General features: G+C 58.5%; 1 protein-coding gene across 7 annotated transcripts in view; it reads right to left on the reverse strand.

Moving 5' to 3' along the window:
- The window catches only part of NFIX (nuclear factor I X), a 92,737-nt gene that overhangs the window by 17,277 nt on the left and 61,171 nt on the right, over nucleotides 1-14,289 (reverse strand). For all 7 annotated transcript variants that reach the window (XM_039882785.1, XM_039882784.1, XM_039882781.1 and 4 more), the window contains exons 3-6: nucleotides 3,889-3,951; nucleotides 3,462-3,536; nucleotides 2,998-3,118; nucleotides 1,706-1,842 (exon numbers count right to left, since the gene is read on the reverse strand). In XM_039882785.1, the coding sequence (XP_039738719.1) occupies nucleotides 1,706-1,842; nucleotides 2,998-3,118; nucleotides 3,462-3,536; nucleotides 3,889-3,951 (396 nt within the window). The remainder of the gene's footprint in view (nucleotides 1-1,705; nucleotides 1,843-2,997; nucleotides 3,119-3,461; nucleotides 3,537-3,888; nucleotides 3,952-14,289) is intronic.

Below are 14,289 nucleotides of genomic sequence, written 5' to 3' on the forward strand. Positions count from 1 at the left end.
CCATGGCTGCACAGTGCCTCCCCAGCTGTTCCCCGTCCTGCAGCTGGGCTGCTTAATTGGCGATTTGTCTCAGCACAGGGTAACAACACGGGAAGAGGAGTAAGGAGGAAAGGGGGGGAAAGCAAGAAGTTAATGGTGGGGGTCGTAAAAGCGGCAGGACTGCCAGAGCAGCAGAAACGGTGGGCTCTACGACAGACAGCCAAGAACGGAGAAAGCAGAAGCCTGGAGGGGAGGGCTCTTTGGGAACCAGGTCTGGGCAGAGGAGCCCGGGGGGCCACCAGCTTCGGTGGATGCACCTTCAAGGCCCGTGAAACCTTTTAGAAGCGATCACTTAACCGAGGCTTTGGCTAGGGAGTCTTCAGGGCCTTCTCCACCCCTTCTCTCTGTGCCTCCCAAGGCTCCCCAGGGAAGCATCTGGGCTATGCTGGCCCAGGTCCCCTCCTGCCACCAGGAGACCCTGAGAGGGGCACCTAAAGTCACGTGGAATAATGTCCACAAAGAAGAGCCTCAGTGGTGGTCTGGAGCCTCCTCCCAGCCTGGTGCAGCAGCTCCCCTCCTCCCCTCCCCCTCCTCCCTCCTCCCCCCCCCTCCTCCTCCCAGGAGCAGAGAGCAGAAGCTGATTCTGCGTCTGGGGCAGCAGGAAAGCAGGAGCGCCACCCCGCCCTTCCGCCTTGCTTCTCTCTCAGCCGGGCCCCTGCTCATCCACTTGGCCCTTCCCATTAGGGGAACATCTGGAAAACACCAGGCAAAGCGCCATCAGGTCAGACCCTCATGTTCCTGCATTGAAGAACGAAGCCCCTGTCCCCAGGCCTGAGCAGAGCAGAGGTGCCCTGTGCACATCCCACACACTCAGGGCTGCACTTCCCGGCCGCAGACACATACACCTGAAAGACACGCACAGGCTGCACTACCAGTGTGTCAGGCGGAAGTATCCTGCAGCCAGCCTCCTCATACACACCTGGACGGCACGCACATGCACACACGCACGCATGCTATTCCACCGGGGCTCTCCAGGTCTGCCCACACCTCCCATCAAGACCAGAAGTGAAGGTGATGGGTTCTCCAGGAAGTGGGTAGATTGCGAGGGTCGGGAGGCCTGGAGACAACCCTTTATCAGACTCTGCTCCTTTCTGTGATGCTGGGCTCTTTAGACCAGTGGTTCTGAGTTCTATCAGCTAAGGAAGATTCTGTTCCACTGTCCCTAGGGGACGTTGAGCGATGTCTGGAGACATTTTTAGTGGTCACATTTGGTGAGGGGTGTGCTACTAACGTCTAGTGGTGGAGGCCAGGACCGCTGCTCAAGACCCTACCACACACCAAACACTCCGGCCCCAAATATCAGCAGCGCCCAGTTTGAGAAACTGCTTTAAATCATGAAGACCATAAGGCCGGGCAAACGCTCTAGAGAAAGTCCAAGAGAACGAGGCTGAGAAGGCTGTGAGGAGGAGGCCACAGCCTCCGCTGCAGGGTACCGCAGGCCTCTGCTTTCCTCCCACCATGCCGTGCGCTCTGCTGCCCACTCAGGGACAGGCCCGCTCCTCGCCTTTGCTCCCTCCTTCGGCCTGGTCTGCCCTCCTCTGGAAGAACAGGAGGCAAGAGAAGCCGGGCAGTGCCACCAACAGTGGGAGAAACGCCAGATAAACTGAGGGGGAAGAAGAGACTCTGGGCTGCCCCTGCTCTGGGTCAGGCCCCGTGGCGCCCATACCTGCATCCACATCGTTGGGCCACCCGCTGGACTGGCTGCTGCCAGCCGCTGGGGAGCGGCCTGTCCCAGGATAGAAGACGTCGTCGACAGGGCTCTCCATCTCGCTGTCATCGATAGACTTGGGGCGCTTGGTGGTGCTGGGAAAGGAGGAGAGGAATCAGGTGGGCCAAGGCTGGGCTGAGGAACTGGGACTTGGGCCCAGGAAGCTTGCGCCAATGGCCCTCTGTGTTGGGAGCAGGTGCCTCCTGACAGCAGCATTTCTGGGCACTCACTGAATGCCCACCCCAGACCAGCCCTAGAGCCCCTCGGGTCCAGCCCACCCACTCCTTCTTCTCCTCCAGCCCCTTCTCAGTCCATGATACCATCATCCACCAAGCGGCCCAAGTCGGAGAACTAGGCAAAACCCTCAACTGTTTCCTTGGCCCCACCTTCTACTTTCCGTCGGCCCCCAGGGCCAGAGTGAGGCGACTGAGGCACTCATCAGGGACAAAAATGCAGGAGGATGCCACAAAACTCCCTCACCGAGATTTTATTTTGTGTTAAAATATTACTAAATATGAAAACATTCTAATATTTTCATGCACCATTTAAACCAATCAAAATGAACACCAATAACTTCACATTGAAGCAAAACATCCAAGTCGTTATAAAAAGGGACAGGATCCCACCCTCCCTTCCACGACTGGTCCTGACCAGGGCCTACCGTATCCACCACCAAACATCTCCCAACTACACCCTTCCCTCACATGCCCCTCTCCCACCTCCAGGACTCGGGCCCCCCTCTCTAGCCTGGCCGAGGGCCTCTTACTGGATGTCCAGTCCCACCTACACTCGCGGCTGCTGGAGGTGCTTTCTGGAACCACATCCCCAGCATCTCCTGCTTAAAATTCTTAAGTGGGTTTTAAGTCTGAACACCTTCATCTGGCCTCTGAAGCCCTCCAAGGGATGGCCCTGCCAGCCAGTCCAGCCTCGGCTGGGACAGACGGCACACTCTGTATCTGGAATGTGCACTTGCGCCCTCACCAGCCCCCTGTGTGTCTGAGCTCGAATGTCACATCCCCAAGAGAGGCACCTTCTCGGGTCCCCACTGGTAGAGCCATGCCTTGTTTAGGTGTGTGTTCCCAGGGCTGAGTGCACAGGAGAGCACGAAGCAGGAAGTTCAGGGTTGTGCTCTGGAGCCATTGCCCTCAAAAAGGGGTGACATTTTGAAGCACCCAGGGAACTGCAGTATAGCTGCCCACAACACTCAAGATGGCCTGAGGGCAAGGGGAAGGCTGAGGTGCTGGGCTCACCTGGTGGAAGGAGGGGACGTGATGGACCGCCGCCCCAGGGTCACCTGGTTTATGTTGTAGTAGCTGGGACTCTCCAGGTCTGCCAGCGAGAAGTTGGGCCCGGATGCTGTTGCAACGGGAGCTGGGAAGAAGCAAGAGGGTTACTTCGAAAGGTGCGGGAGGCCCACTGCGGCCTGTTTTGTTGCCATGAGCAGCTCCCCGGAAGCCCCAGGACAAGTTCACTGTGAAACCTGCTGAGGAAACTTCCTACTGGCTCAGGGTCATTATTGGAAAAGAGCCCTTAGCTGTGACTTTTTTCCCCACGAAGTAGAGATTAGAGATGGGGCTCTCTGGTGCCAACGAGACCATGTCTCAGGAAAGCCTGTCTGCCCCCTCCCCAGCAAGAACCCATCGGTGAGGGGGGTCACCTCCTCAGCCCCATCCCTGCCAACTCGGTCCTGGCCCGGGAGGAAAAACTCACTTACTTTGTGATACTCTGACCAGCTCCGTCACATTCCAGACCCCAGAAGTCACAAAACAGTCCTGGAAACTTAAGTGCCCTAAGGAGGGAAAAGAGTGAGTGAGTCCAGGCAAACCCAGGAGGGGCTGCCTGCCTGTTTCCCCAAAGCTCTCCCCCACCTCCCCACTTGCTCCCTCCCAAGCCCTGTGTCCCAGCCCCGGGCTGGACCCCAGGGGTCCTCAGTCTTAAGGGAAGAGGGAGTGTGCTCCAGGTGGATGAACCCCCTCCCTTCTAGCTGGCAGCCAAAGTTCAATTCGGAGGGGCGGTTGAGTAAAGGGGAAGAACCAGGGAGGAACAGGTCAGCCAAGGCGTGGGAGGGCAGAGGGGGGCATGGGGTGCAGGGCAAGAGGGAGGTTGTGGGTGGGAGGGCAGGTGGGCCAGGGAGCACTAACCGTTGGGCAGTGGTTTGATGTCCGCATCTCCTTGCTGGTTTGAACTATCTGATTGTCCGGATTCTGCAGAAGACACAAAGTGGGGAGACAGGTCAAGACCAAAGTATTCCACAAATAGCTACCTCTCCAGCCCTGTAGACACCTTCACCCTCCCTCCTTCCCTCCTCAAGCTGCCCAGGGAGACCTGTGAGACCAGAAGAGGGGGAAGGAACAACCCCACTGTGGTGGGTGTCCTGGGCACGGCAGGGTGTTTGGCAGCATCCCTGGCCTCTACCCACTAGATGCCAGGAGCACCCCAGTTGTGACAACCAAAACTGCCTCCAGACATAGCCCGATGTGCCCTGGGGGCAAAGTTGCCTGTGAGTGAGCAGCACTGGCCAAGAGTCAGGGCAAGGAGGGTACCCAGGAGAGAAGCCAGCGATCATCTCTGACAGCTAGGATGGACCCGAGGGTCCTCCATCTTCCACCCGGCTCAAAAGCCCAGAGGAGCAACCCCATCCTGCCTTCACTTCATTAATTAGAGCCATTCCTGTCTGCCTGCCCACCCCCACCTCACCTTTCTGCTTACAAGCAGTGCCTGGCAACACGGAGGGGGGAGGTCTGCCCTGATGCCGTCGCCCGCTCTGTGCCAGCCTGTCTGGGCCGTCTCATGCCCCAGTGCCACAGCTGCTCAGAGGGAGCCCCGAGACAAGGGCCCATTGTGCGGTGGGAGCTCGCAGAGGACTGGGGGCAGGGTGGAGTGTGTGTGTGAATATTTTGCTGAGCTTGGGAAAGCCCCCCACCCCCACCCCCCAGGTCCTTAAAGCTTTGTGCGCCAGGGGCACAACGGGGACCTCCAGAATGCCTGCCTGGGCATGACAGCTGGCAAGAGGGTGACGGAGGGGGGCCAGGGCAGGTTGTGGGGCAGGAGGAAGGCAGGCATTTGGTAAAGAACCAGCTGCCCGCAGGGGGACAACAAGGGGGTGGCATCAGGAAAACTGGGCGCTGGTGTTGGCCAGAGCTTTGCCCGATTCTTTAGAGCGATCCCGCCTCCTGGGTCTCCCCCACCATCCCGTGGTCAGCCTGTTGGCCTCACAGCTGAGATGCTCATGTTGGGGAGTGACCAGCAAGGAGATTCCTAAAGGGCAAGACAGGCCCCCACTGGGGCTGGCGGGCAGAACGGCAGCCTTCTCAGAGCAAAGGCCCCATCACAGCTCAGGTTAGTTCCTGGCCACCTACCTCAGTGTGGCCAGTGGGACAGGACAGGCTGCCCCCCAGGACCGTTTCAGGCCCCACTTCCATCTTACCTTTTTTTTTTTTTTTAATAATAATAAATCTCATCACAAAACAAGAAAATGGAGGTTTAAAAGGAAAGTGCTAATGGGGTCCCCTCACCCCCTCCGGCTGGGGGTGTGTCCTTCTGCACTGCCCCTTGCACTCAACCCCTGTGGTGGTCTGGAGACGCGAATCCCACCCTAGGCTACCTCTTTGCTAGTGGCACTCTACGCTCTGGAGAGAACCTACGGGACTTCCTCCTAAGTTCTAGGGAGGGCAACCTCTCTGCCACTCATCTTGTGAGTATGAATTTTCTGTCACTCTCACCTTCGCCTGTTCCTGGCTTTCCAGGTCTGATTTAAGCCCTATCCGACCAGGAGGGAGGTGAGGGGCCAAGGCAGCAGGTGGCCCACCCTAGGGCCTTCCTGGACCCAGGCCCCGAGCCTGTTGCCTCTTAGGACTGCCCCTTCCCCACTTCCTAACTCAGGAAGGGCAGAGGCCCAGGCCCAGCTCCTGGAGCCCAGCAGGGGTCACATGCTCCAACCTCTGCTGCCCAGGGATCCCTGTTACCAACCCCCCCTGTCCCAGGAGCAACTCAGTCCCCACCGAGCCCTCCACGCCTGGGTCAGTGGAGTGAGGGAGACGGAGGAAGCCCTAGAGTCCACCCCATGGGAGCTGTCCTGGCCCTCCGAAAAGGGCCAGGTGGAGACGCAAAGCCTCGCGCATGCGCACGCCCAGCGCAGGGACAGAAAGACGAGCGAGAACTCGACAAAGAGATGGAGGTGGGCCAGCGACTGAGGCAGAGACAAATGGGGCTCCAGGAGAGCGCGACAGACAGGAAATCCTTCTAAACCAGGACACTGCCCCAAACGTTATTGCTGTTATTACTATTAGCTCCATGTAGAGAAGCAAGCAGGAGCGAGGGCCGGCGCAGGCGAGGCGGCTGCCACGCGCCTCCGGGCGCTGCTCCGGGCGCTGCTGGCAGCCATTTTAGCCCTTGGCAGCCATCTTACGGTTGGCGGCCCCACAATGCCACCGCCGCCGGCCCCGGCATGCTCAGCTTAGCTCCAGGACAAAAGGCAGAGACACTGGAAATCTGGACCCGGGCTCCGAGGCACAGGAGCCAGCCCTAGGGCCGGGGCAGCTGCAGCCAGGGCCCCCACCATCCTACTCAAGCGGCATCCCCTCTCTCCCGGCCGGTGCCGAGCAGAAGGGCCAGGGAGGGCTGAGCCCAGGGGCCTGGGAACACCATGCTCCCCTCAAAGGTGGCCGAAGCCCCCATGGGCCGTCCCCAGGCCCAGGGGCTCCACTAGTTCAGCAAGAGTGGACCCCTGCCCCCACAGGGCAGTAAGGGACGTGATGGGGGCAGGCCCGTGTCCACCCAGTCAGCTCAGGAGTGCGCCTTGCACCGACAGGGGAAGGGAGCTGGCAGGAGCCCAGCCAGCGGCTGCAGGGCCCAGACAGGCCGCTGGGCGGTGGTGCACCGGCCGCCGAGGAGGGCGAGGAGAGGCCCTCCCAACTCAGAGGCGGGGGCCAGCCGGGCCAGCTTTCTTAAACGGAGGGTTTTTTTCGGGGAGTCATGACTTGAGGTCAGGGCTTATTCTGGACAGCCCCGAGCGGATGGGCACAGGACACCCCAGCACCTTGACTCGGAACCTTCCCTGTCTGGGCTCCCTGGGGGAGGGGATAACCTCGGGACAGAGAGGAGGAAGGCCCCAGGCCCCGCCTCATGGCTGCTCAGCTTTTATCTGGCAGAATGGGGCTTATCAGAACCACCAGCTGAACAAACACACAAATCCACGGTTAGTGAGAGAAAACCCTCTGCCTGAACTCTTTATCTCCTGTTCGCAGGCCCCACGCACTGCCCCCTGCCAACAGCACAGGAGGAGACCTGACTGCTACACGGCGGGGGTTTCTCTCTCTGCTGCCCCTCTTCTCCCCTCGCCCCCGACCCTGCAAGGGTGGCTCTCCCTTGGCAGGCGTGCATGAGTGAGCTCCTGCCACACGGGAGCCCCCTCCAGTGTCTGCTTTCTCACGGGCACAATGGGCCAGCTGGTGGCCTTCGGGCCAGTGGAGGGGCAGGGACGGTGTTGGCTGGCACAAGGCGGGCAGGTGCCTGGCTCCATCTTTTATCCTCTCCCTCCCGGCCTATGTCCCTGAGGCTGTCACTCTGATTCCCCAGCCTTCTGGGGCCACGTCCCCTGGCAGCCTTTCCTGGCTCACAATTCTCTCTGTCCTGGTCACCAGAGCAGTGGGGACCCTCAGCACACACCCCGAGTTCAGGGCCACCTCGACTGAGGCCAACACAGAAACCCAGACCCCTGCCTGCACCTCGCTTCAAAGACTGCAACTGCCTTCACTTCCTGGGAAGACTCGAGATGAGACACAGGGACCAGGGGCCCTGCTACCTCCTCTCAGCCCAGAGACAACTCAACATTTTCCTTGTGTCTTGCACTGAGGATAGAGAGCAACTTCTGTGCTCTAAGCTTCCTCTGACAATGCCCACCCTAGGAGACTTCCTCAAAACTGAGTCCGGCCACTGTGCCTGACGACAGATGCCTGGACAGCCACATATCAGGACCCCTGCCCATGGGCCAGCTTTGGGGTCGAATAGAATTCTGGAGCCCAGAGCTCATTCTGGATGCTGCCAGCAGGTCAGACTAGCTCATGTTGCGCATGCGGGCATGCTCTGCTGACTGTCCTCTGCAAATCCTCTCAGGACCTGGGTTACTCATGCGAGCCACACCTCTGATGCAGAAGCCTCACCTGCCAGTGGTGTCTGGGGGCTCTGGCTACCGAGAAGGCTACCAGAAGGGAGGACTATGTAAGAGCAGATGATGAGTCTGGACTATCTTAAGCGTGGACCCAAGGGGGCTCCGCAGAACAAGGCTCTGAAATGGGATTTGGCTCCTGGGTCTAGGGCTTCTCCCCGTTCACCCACGCACACGTCATCAGTCACCCCATGTCGATGGCTCGTGGACTGCCAGACCTGGGCAAGGCATAGCTGACAGTTGGCAGTATGGGCCCCTTTCTCCATCCTCTGTATCCCTGGAACAGCCACAAAGCTCCCCCAGTATTGTCTTTCTCTGCCCCCAACTCTACCTTACCAGTCCTTGAAGCCTCCTACTTCCTTCATTCGGCTCTTAGCCTTTCCCTCTGAAATCTGCTGTCTTGACTCCACACCCCTCTCTCTGTTCTCCTTCACTTTTCCTGTCTCTAGCCCCCTTTCCTCTCTTGATCCTGCCTGTTTGCACGCATATGTGCGTGTGCACACGTGTGCGTGTTTCCAAGAGGGCTCTGCCTCTTCATCGGAGCTCTGGAGGGGAAGCTCCAGCTGCCAGGAAGAGCCCAGTGCTGCACATGAAGCCGACTGACAGCACTGTTTTTTTTTTGTATATATTTTTTCCAGTCATAGGCGGGGGAGATATTTATGGCTCCCGCTAGGTGAGGGAGGAATTCCTGCTCGCTGCAGTGAACGCTCTGCCTTGGCTCTGACTGGAGACAAATTCTCCGAGAAAAGGCCACATGGAATTCTCCAGCCAGCCGCCCCCATGCTCGTCACTGACAGAGCGAGTTCTTCAGGGCTGAGAGGGGCACACAGACCTGGCTCAACCACACCCGCACACGCGAACCCAAGCACATGCGAACACTCTGGCGAGTACAACTTGGAGATGCCACCGACCACTTCCTGCTGTCCTGTAGGGGTGGAGTGGTACACCCAGAGCTGTGGTCCCACTGTGCGCAGCATGCTCTGCACTAAGCAGTGGGCCAGAGAGGAACCACCTCCAGCTCTGCTCTGACTACTGGCCTTCAGGGGCTGGAGAGAACAGCCCTCAGGGTGTGCCTGTCCTTCCCCTGGCACTCCCCAGGCCTGAGATTCAAGAAGCAGGTAGGGTATGCTCTGTTCTGGGGGTGCCAGCCTCTGAAGGGCCAAAGCAATTCAGGAGCCATCCTGGCCTTCCCCCGTGTGGCACACCTCCCCCTCTCCTTTGCGATTCCGGAGCATCCAGGGCACGGGAAACCCAATCTCAAGGGGAGCCAGAGGCCCGGCCTGCGGCAATCAGAGCCGGAGAATGTAACTATTGTGCCTCTTGAAACCTAAGTCCGAGAATCTGAGACACCCTGAGGACGGGAGCGGGACAGATGGGGGGCTAAGGGGACGGGTCACAGAGGGGTTCTCCCATCTCAGCAAACAGGAGACTGGGGACCAGGAAGTCCTTGAGAATGCAGGGCAGCCAGAGGGCAGAGGAGGGCGGGGCTCCTCCTGGGCCAGGCTGGTGGGGGGCTTCTAGGATCTTCCCCTCCTTCCTGCCACCCCTCATACCACCCCTCTGAACCAGCCTGCGTTGGCACAGGCCCTGGAGGTTTCCTGAGGTTTCTCCCTCTGTCATCCCTAGACCCCACATGGCTGGAGACAGGAACCTGGCCTGGAAGCACAGCCTTGAAACTGTGGGTGGAGTTATGGGCAGGGTGAGGAGACGTGCCGTCCCTCCACATCACCCTCATCTCTCTTTTTCTCATTCCCCCTCCACTCATGGATCCAAAGGGGCTTGAGCCTTTGAGTATCTGCCCACACGAGGAAGGGATGAGTGACAGGGAAGAGGCCCAGTCACACTGAAGCACACAGGTGGCCTAGACCTCTTCTGGTTGTCTCTGAGTCCTGAGCTCAAGAAAGGCCATGGGGGGTGGGGAACAGCAAATCAGGCCACAGGGACCCAGCAGGCTAGGGTCAGCATCTGGATGTGACATTCCACTCTCGGTCCCTAACCCTGACAACACTGCCGTCTCTACCTCAAGCTGGCTTGCTTCCATGGGTGCTGTGTAGGATCCCTAGGGGAGTGAGGGCCAGTGGCTACTACAGGGCTCACCACCCCACAATGAAATTACAAGAGGGGAGGAGAAGGCAAGTCCGTGGGCTCGTCTGGTGCCCAGGAGATCAGCAGAGTGGGCCCTGACGGCTGGGCTTGGGCCAGCAGCCCTGGTGCCTTCACGGTGCTCCCATGGTGCGAGCGGCTCCACGTTCTCTGCCCTGCACCTGCTGGGGCGACCTTTCTAAGCACTGCTCCCAACCCAGGGAGAACTAGAGATGGGGCCTGGGCACTGAAGCCCTGGGAAACTGGGTTCCCCGGTGCTCGTCCCCATGGAATGAGACAGCAAAGGAGAGAAAAGGGGTGCACCCAGCGCAGAGCGGAACGCCCTGCAGGTGGATAGAGGAAACAAGAGAGGCCTGTAAGCCTGTCAGCTGCCACTCCAAGCACAGCCCAGCATTAACGAATGAGACTCGCCACTCAGTGGGCCAGCAGGGGACCCAGTGCTGGTCTGTATCTCAGACCTCAGTGCTCCATGGGTGTCTGTGGAGTGAATGAGCAGGCTCAGGGCCTGGCAGTTACACCATTCCAGATGTTCCAGAAGTGCCGAGGGGCTAGGCAGTCCCATCTGAAAACGAAGCCGCCACTACTGAAGGATGCAAAGGGAGGGACCTGCAGGGAGATGGAGGGAGGCAGGAAGCCCTAGCCCCTGTCCCATCCCCACCTCCGCCCTGAGCTTGCCCTTGGCCTACCCAGGGAGATGTCCTTGGTCTGGACTCCATGCTTGCTCAAGGGGGGCACAATGGTACCCTACCACTGAGGACACCCCACCCTAGGGTGGGCCGCCTCACTCCAACACAGAGAGGTGAAGGGGGCACACCAGGCAATGGCAGGGTGAGTGGAGAGGGAGGTGGGCAAGGGGGTCCCCCTGAGTTCACATCATGCTCCAGAACCTACCGGCCCAGTGACCTTGGCCAAGTTCTGAACTGTTTCCTCATCTGTGAAAAGGAGATACTGTCTACCCTCTCAAGTTCCTGGGTGAGGAATAAATAAGAAAACAGGTATAAGGTGCTTAGCCCAGGGCCCAGCTCGTAGTTAGGGCTCCACGAATGTCAGCTGTCCTTCCGCCTAGATCACTATTTCCCTTCACCTCCATTGGCTGAAACTTTACTCCTTCTGGGTTTAGCTCGAATGCCACCTCAGTGGGGTAGCTGTGGCTAACCCTCATCTCCACTCCCACAGGAACTCACACTCTTTATGACACATTAAGTTTACCCTAGATTATAGGTTTTGGTGTATCGCTCCAGAGACCATGGCCAGTGAGCCAAGGGGCTCCCTCAGGGCCTGCCCCACCTGCAAAGAGAGGCAGAGAGGTACCTCTGCAAATAAAAGGCAGAGCTGGACACATTCTACAGGTGCGTCCCTCCATATTGTCAGCAGCAAATGGTCTCAAGATAGTCCCCACATTGGAAATGATGGGGGAGAAGCAGGGAAAGAGGAGGCCAGGAGATGGGCAAGGTTGACGGGGAAGTGGAGAAAATGTTTGTGCCCCTAGATTCTGAAGGTGTTGGATCCAAGGCCCTGCCCATCCTAGCCCAGGCCTGGGGATAGAGAGAGCTTAGGACACCACGAGCATAGGCACCACCTCACTGGCGGCTGGGCGCCTCTCCTGGCAGCACCTGCTGGTGCCACGACTCAGCCAGCAGCTGGAGCCAGCATTTCCGGGAGAGCCTGGGGCCAGGAATCATGTGATGGCGGGGTCCGGAAAAGTGGCCCCCAGCCCCTGAAGCTTCTGTCCTCTCCCTAACCTGATGGATAGAAACCAACAGCAGAGAATGCCCCCTATACCCTGCACACCAAGAAAAGATGGGGGTCCTGTGGAGTGGGTGCCCGCATCCAGACTAGGTAGGGGCCTGCAGAGCTGCTCCCCCACTCCCACCCATTCTATTTCCAGCATAGCCCTTGCTGGCCCTTTGAGCTGCCCAGGCCAGGCCAGGCCAGACAACAGCCCCCACCCCCAGCTGCTCTTAGAACTATTAATAGTGTCCCCACCTCCCAGGGCCAGGCGTCACCCTCTTCCATCCCCCAAATACACTTGCCCTTGGTCTATCTGTAAAGGGACAGAGTCTCCGGATGCTAATGCCAAACCGGGATGAGAAGGGGGAGGCAGAGGCTCTGGAGGCCACTTAAGGGACATGCCTGGGACAAGCAGTAGTTTGAGGAAAGGAGGCATTAAACTTTCAAGCAAAAGAATGAAAAAAAGAAGACAAAATTAAAACTATGAGAGAGGGAGGGGCCAAGATCGAGAATGAGGGCCAAAGCAAAGCAGTTCAAAGAGAGAAGGCTACAATAGAATCGAGAGAAGTAGAAGGTTCCAAGAGAGGCAGGGAAAAGGGGAGAGAGCAGAGAGAGAGAAAGCAAAGGAATAAATGACTCCTTTAAAAAAAAAAAAAACAACCCAGAAGTGGGAATACTTTCCTAAAAATACTTAGGAGCGGCTTTGTGAGCACAACTGTTTGGTGTGCATCTATCTGTCTGGAGGGCGCTCAGCAGGGCAAGGGGCTGGGGAAGACCTCCGCAATGTGGAGGACGAGGAGGAAATCCAGAGAAGGGGCAACTGACCAGCAAAAAAAGGGTGAGAGAAGAAAGTTCCCTCAGAGAGGAAATTCACTCAGCCCTGTGCAGAGGAAGGCCTCACACTTAGCCCCTCCTCACCTACGGAAAGAGGGCCAGGTGGGCCAGAGAGAGAATGGCCGGGATGGGGAAGGAGAGCCCGCTTACCTCTATTTATGCCTTGGAGAAGCAGGAGCAGGCCAAGGCCACCTGCCTCCCTCCCATCCTCAAGTGCTCTAACTTCTTCAGCCCCCTAACAGACAAAACCTGGCTCCCAGGCCAGTGACCCCAAAGGAGCCTCCTTTACTGGGGACTTGCCTTGTGGGGCAACAAACACAAAGGCACGCCATAATCGAATAACGGCGTGTGGTTCCCCTGCCTGGGAGGCAGATGGAAGCTCAGCAGCCCTCACTTTCCCCCCTCAGCCTCCCCAAAAACACAATACCACACACACACACACACACACAGGCACACACAATAATGTCATCATCATCATTAGAGAGCCTCTGGCTGGGCCAGGGATGGGAGAGTTGGAGACTCTGGCTCTGGACAGCACAAGAGCCCCAGAGACCTGGCTACCAGGAGTCCCAGGTTGGGGGTTTCTGGCCAAGAGAGCCCTACCAGGCAATCAGCCCTTTGGGGTCAAGGCCTGTCCATGTTCTCTACTGTATCCCCCACACCTCAGAGCATGGTTAGAGTGGATAGCAAGACTATGAAGAGACTTCTAGATCCTTCTTCTGGCCGTGGCTCCACTGACCACTGAGCTGGCACCTCTACCCTTCTGAGAAGAGCGCATCTTCCTTGTAGACTGAACTCTTGACACTCACACCCAAGGAACCGATGTAGAAACCCAGGTACTGCTATCCCACAAAGCCCGACTGGGCACGAGTCTCCCCATGAAGGGCAGAGCAGGGCAAGGCAGCACTCTCGCAAGCCTGCTCCTCTCCCCACCCTGGAGACCTTAAGGCAGCCACTGTCCAGAGCTGCCCAGACAAAACACGAGGAATTTGGGCCTTTGACTCCAAATCTCTGACTGGGAGCCCTGAGAGCCCAGGCTGCGCCAAATGGGTGGGTGGGGTAGGTGACTTCCAAAGGAGCTTTAGGTGCTGAAAGGCGCCCTGGACCTGGAATCAGGAGCCTGGGGTCCGAATCCTAGACCTGCTGCTATTGGGCACCCAGCGGGTCTCCTGGGCCTCCTCTCTCTCCCTGTGCCACACGAGCCAGGCTTACCTGAGACCGCAGGGCGAGATATGAGATGTGAGCAGAAATTTTTACCGAGAATGAGAAGTGACAGTTTTATACACTGGAAAGTGCCAAGCGTACGTAAGAAAGTCACGACGGGGCAAGGGGGGAAGTGTTGCTATGATCCTGAGAAGCAGCCCAGGGCATCGTCCAAGAGCCTGGACCCAGAATATGCAGCCTGGCACCTAGTGGGGGGCAGCTACCCAGACTCAGGACTAGGGCAGTCCAGGCTGCTGAAGGGACAAAACGACATCCTCCAGCCTGGCAGGTGCCAAATTCCCCACTCACAACGAACGCCCTGAAGGACCAAAAGATTTCCAGGGCAGCCGGGCAGCGGGGCTCAGAGGCCGCACCCCGAGGGAGCCGCGCGCTGCACTGCCGGACGCCGTAGCTAGGTGGCGCAGCGAGTTAACACTAGCTGCTCTGCGCCCGCTGTGGCGGGGCCCCGGGAGGGGGCGGCGAACCTGAGCGCCGTCCGCCTAGG

Source organism: Pteropus medius, unplaced genomic scaffold, assembly GCF_902729225.1.
Source record: "Pteropus medius unplaced genomic scaffold, Ma_sr-lr_union100, whole genome shotgun sequence".
In the NCBI taxonomy this organism is placed as follows: Eukaryota; Metazoa; Chordata; class Mammalia; order Chiroptera; family Pteropodidae; genus Pteropus; species Pteropus medius.